This window comes from Numida meleagris, unplaced genomic scaffold (genome assembly GCF_002078875.1).
Source record: "Numida meleagris isolate 19003 breed g44 Domestic line unplaced genomic scaffold, NumMel1.0 unplaced_Scaffold537, whole genome shotgun sequence".
In the NCBI taxonomy this organism is placed as follows: Eukaryota; Metazoa; Chordata; class Aves; order Galliformes; family Numididae; genus Numida; species Numida meleagris.
In genome coordinates, this window is record NW_018364753.1 from 41,360 (window position 1) to 45,737 (window position 4,378).

Sequence of the window (4,378 nt, forward strand, 5' to 3'; positions counted from 1 at the left end):
TGTCCCTGGTGCCCGTGGTGTCCGTGGTGTCCCTGGTGTCTGTGTTGTCCCTGGTGCCCGTGGTGTTCCTGGTGCCTGTGGTGTCCCTGGTGTTGGTTTTGTCTGTGGTGTCCCTGGTTTCTATGGTGCCCGTGGTGTCCCTGGTGCCCGTGGTGTCCTTGATGTCCCTGGTGTCCTTGATGTCCCTGGTGCCCGTGGTGTCCCTGGTGCCCGTGGTGTCCATGGTGTCTGTGGTGCCCATGGTGCCTGTGGTGTCCGTGGTGTCCCTGGTGCCCATGATGTCCCTGGTGCCCATGGTGTCCCTGGTGTCCGTGGTGTCCCTGGTGCCCGTGGTGTCCCTGATGTCCCTGGTGCCCGTGGTGTCGGTGGTGCCCGTGGTTTGCATGGTGCCATGTCCCGGTGCCGGCCCCGCAGAGCTGCAGAAGGCGAAGCAGAAGGCGCGGCGCCGCGGGGACAATGCGGCCGAGCTGGCGGCAACGTGCAACCAACTGGGAGAGATCCTGGCCAGCCACGGTGAGAGCAGGGAACTGGGGGCACTGGGGGCACTGGCGATGGTGACTGGGAGCACTGGGAGATCCAGGAGTGGTAACTGGGAGCACTGGGAGCACTGGCAATAGTGACTGGGAGCACTGGGGATGGTGACTGGGAGCACTGGGGGCTGTGGGGACAGCAACTGGGAGCAATGGGAACACTGGGGACAGGGACTGGGAGCACTGGGAGCACTGGCAATAGTGACTGGGGGACACTGAGAGCTGTGGGGAGGGTGACTGGGAGCACTGGGGGCAGTGACTGGGAGCACTGGGAGCAATGGGGATGGTGACTGGGAGTACTGGGGATGGTGATTGGGAGCACTGGGAGCACTGGGGACAGTGACTGGGAGCACCGGGGATGGTGACTGGGGGCAGTGGGATCACTTGGGTCAGGGACTGGGAGCACTGGGAGCACTGGGGTTGGTGACTGGGAGCGCTGGGGAGAGGGACTGGGAGCACTGGGGGCTCAAGATGGTAACTGGAAGCACTGGGAGCGCTGCGAATTGTGATTGGGAGCACTGGGAGCACTGGGGATGGTGACTGGGAGCACTGGGAGCACTGGGGACGTTGACTGGGAGCAGTGGGAGCACTGGGGACAGTGATTAGGAGCACTGGGAGCAATGGGGACAGTGACTGGGAGCACTGGGAGCACTGGGCTTGGTGACTGGGGGCACTGGGAGCGCTGGGCTGGGTGAGTGGTGAGCGGTGGCGGCGGTGCCGCAGGGCGCTACGAGGAGGCGCTGGCCGAGCACCGGGAGGAGCTGCGGCTGCTGGAGGAGGCGGGCGACGGCATCGGCTGCGCCGTGGCGCACCGCAAGATCGGCGAGCGCTTGGCCGAGCTGGAGCGCTACGATGCCGCGCTGGAGGTGGGTCGGGGCCCGGCGGCGGTGGTGGTTGCCGGCGGTTAGCCCGAGCGTTGGCCGAAGAGTTGAGCCGATGGTTGGCCCAGTGGTTGGCCAAGCGGTTGACCCAACCGTTGGTCAATGGTTGACCAAAGGTTGACCCAATGGTTGATCCAAGAGGTGACCCAGTGGTTGGCCAAGTGGTTGACCCATGGGTTGGTCAACAGTTGACCAATGGTTGACCCAGTGGTCGACCCAATGGTTGTCCCAACGGCTAACCCAACAGTTGGCCAACGGTTGACCCAACAGTTGACTCAAATGTTGACCCAATGGTTGACTAGTTGTTGACCAAATTGTTGACCAAATGGTTGACCCGGTGGTTGAGCAGTTGTTGACCAAGTGGTTGACTCCAGAGTTCACCCAAAGGTTGGCCAGCGGTTGACCCAGCAGGTGACCCAATTATTGATCTAATGGCTAATCACTGGTTGACTTATGGGTTAGCTAAATGGTTGATCAGTAGTTGACCCAGCGGTTGACCCAATGGTTGACTCAAATGGCTGACCAAGTTGTTGACCAAATGGTTGACCGAAGAGCTGACCCAAAGGTGGACCTAAGGGTTGACCAAGTGGTTGACCAACACTTGACCAAATGGTTGACCTAGTGGTTGACCCAATGGCTGACCTGATGGTTGACCCAGATTTTGACCAATGTTTGACCCAGATGTTGACAAAGTAGTTGAGTCAAAAGTTGACCCAAAGGTTGGCCAACTGTTGACCTAAGGGTTGATTCAGAGGTTGACCAAATGGTTCATCGCCGGTTGACCTAATGCTTGACCAAGTGGTTGACCAGTAGTTGACCAAATAGTTGACCCAACGGTTGACCAAATAGTTGGCCTAATGCTTGACCAAGGGATGACCCAACAGTTGACCAACGATTGCCCCAAGGGTTGACCAAATAGTTGACCTAACGGTTGACCAAATAGTTGGCCTAATGGTTGACCAACAGTTGACCCAATGGTTGACCCATTGGTTGACCCATTGGTTGACCAGCAGTTGCTGAAATGGTTGACCAAATGGTTGAGCCAAGGGTTGACCAAATAGTTGACCTAATGGATAACCAATAGTTGACCCAACAGTTGACCCATTGGTTGGCCAACAGTTGCTGAAATGCTTGATTGAATGGATGACTCAAGGGTTGACCCAACAGTTGACCCAAGGGTTGACCAAATAGTTGACCTAATGGTTGACCAACACTTGACCCAACAGTTGACCCATTGGTTGACCCATTTGTTGGCCAACGGTAGATGAAATGATTAACCAAGTGGTTGACGCTCGGGTTGACCCACCAGTTGACCAAGTAGTTGACCTAATGGTTGACGCAAGGGTTGACCCACCAGTTGACCCAAGGCTTGACCAAATATTTAACCAAATGGTTGACCAACAGTTGACCCATTGGTTGACCCGCTGGTTGGCCAACAGTTGCTGAAATGCTTGACCAAATGGTTGACCCTCGGGTTGACCCAAAGGTTGACCCATTGGTTGTCCAACAGCTCATGAAATAGTTGACCAATGGATGACCCAAGGGTTGACCCAACAGTTGACCAACGATTGCCCCAAGGGTTGACCCGACAGTTGACCTAGTGGTTGACCAACCGTTGACCCATTGGTTGACCCATTGGTTGACCCATTGGTTGACCCACTGGTTGACCAGCAGTTGCTGAAATGCTTGACCAAATGGTTGACTCTCGGGTTGACCCAGCGGTCGACCGCCGGTCGACCAAGTAGTAGGCAGCCGGTTGACCACCTGGTGCCAACGCCGCGGTTCCGCCATTTTGGGGAGGGGGCTTCTGGATCTCTTGGGGCGCCGGTGACGTCCCGGCGCGTCCCCGCAGCACCAGCGGCGGCACCTGGAGCTGGCGCGGGCCCTGGGGGACGACACGGAGCAGCAGCGCGCCTGGGCCACCATCGGGCGCACCCACATGTTCGCCGCCGAGAGCCGCGCCGGCGCCGAGGCTGAGGCCGAGCTGAGGGAGGCGGAGAGAGCGTTCGCCACCAGCCTGGCCATCGTGGACGAGCGGCTCGAGGGTGAGCGCTCCCTGCCCCCTCCAAGTGTCCCCATGTCCCCTCCACGTGTCCCCATGTCCCTTCCACGTGTCCCCATGTCCCTTCCGTGTGTCCCCCTGCCCCCTCCACGTGTCCCCATGTACCCTCCACGTGTCCCCATGTCCCTTCCATGTGTCCCCACCCTCTCCCCATGCCCCCATCCCTTCCACATGTCCCTCTCCCCTCCGTGTGTCCCCATTCCTCTCCATGTGCTCCCATGTCTCCTCCCCGTGTCCCCCTTCCCCTCCCTCTGTCCCCATGTCCCCTCCCCATGTCCCTTCTCTGTGTCCCCATCCCCTCCACGTGTCCCCATCCTCTCCATGTGCCCCCGTGTCCCCCTTTCCCTCGCCGTGTCCCCATCCCTTCCATGTGTCCCCGTGTCTCCTCCATGTGTCCCCATCCCCTCCATGTTCCGCAGTCCCCATCCCCACCCTATTTCCAATCCTCATTCCCATTCCCAATCCCCATTCCCGATTCCCACCCCATCTCCATTCTCATTCTCCCTCCCCACCCCATTCCCACCCCAATTCCCACACCATCCCCGTTCCCATTCCCCAATTCCCATTCCCCATCCCAATCCTCGTTCCCATTTCTTGTTCCCCGTTCCCAATTCCTATTCCCCATCCCATCCCCATTCCCCAATTCCCATTCCCCATTCCCAATTCCCAATTCCCATTCCCCATTCCCCATTCCCAATCCCTCTCCCCAATCCCAATTCCCATCCCATTCCTCACCCCATCTCTATTCCGCACCCCACTCCCGTTGCCCCCCACCCCACATCCCATTGCCCCCACATCCCATTGCCCCAACTCCCATTGCCTCCCAACCAATGTCATTGCCCCCACATCCCATTGCCCCCAATCTCGTTGCCCCCACTCCCATCACCCGCCATCCCATCACCCCC

At 58.8% G+C, this 4,378-nt stretch overlaps 1 protein-coding gene across 1 annotated transcript in view; it reads left to right on the forward strand.

Annotated features, from left to right (window-relative positions):
- The window catches only part of LOC110391834 (tonsoku-like protein), a gene marked incomplete at its 3' end in the record, with an annotated part of 6,626 nt that extends 3,085 nt beyond the window's left edge, over positions 1-3,541 (forward strand). Inside the window, exons 2-4 of the mRNA XM_021383783.1 lie at positions 415-513; positions 1,254-1,396; positions 3,264-3,541. Coding sequence (XP_021239458.1) covers positions 415-513; positions 1,254-1,396; positions 3,264-3,541 — 520 coding nt within the window. The remainder of the gene's footprint in view (positions 1-414; positions 514-1,253; positions 1,397-3,263) is intronic.
- Between the last annotated feature and the right edge of the window lie 837 nt (positions 3,542-4,378).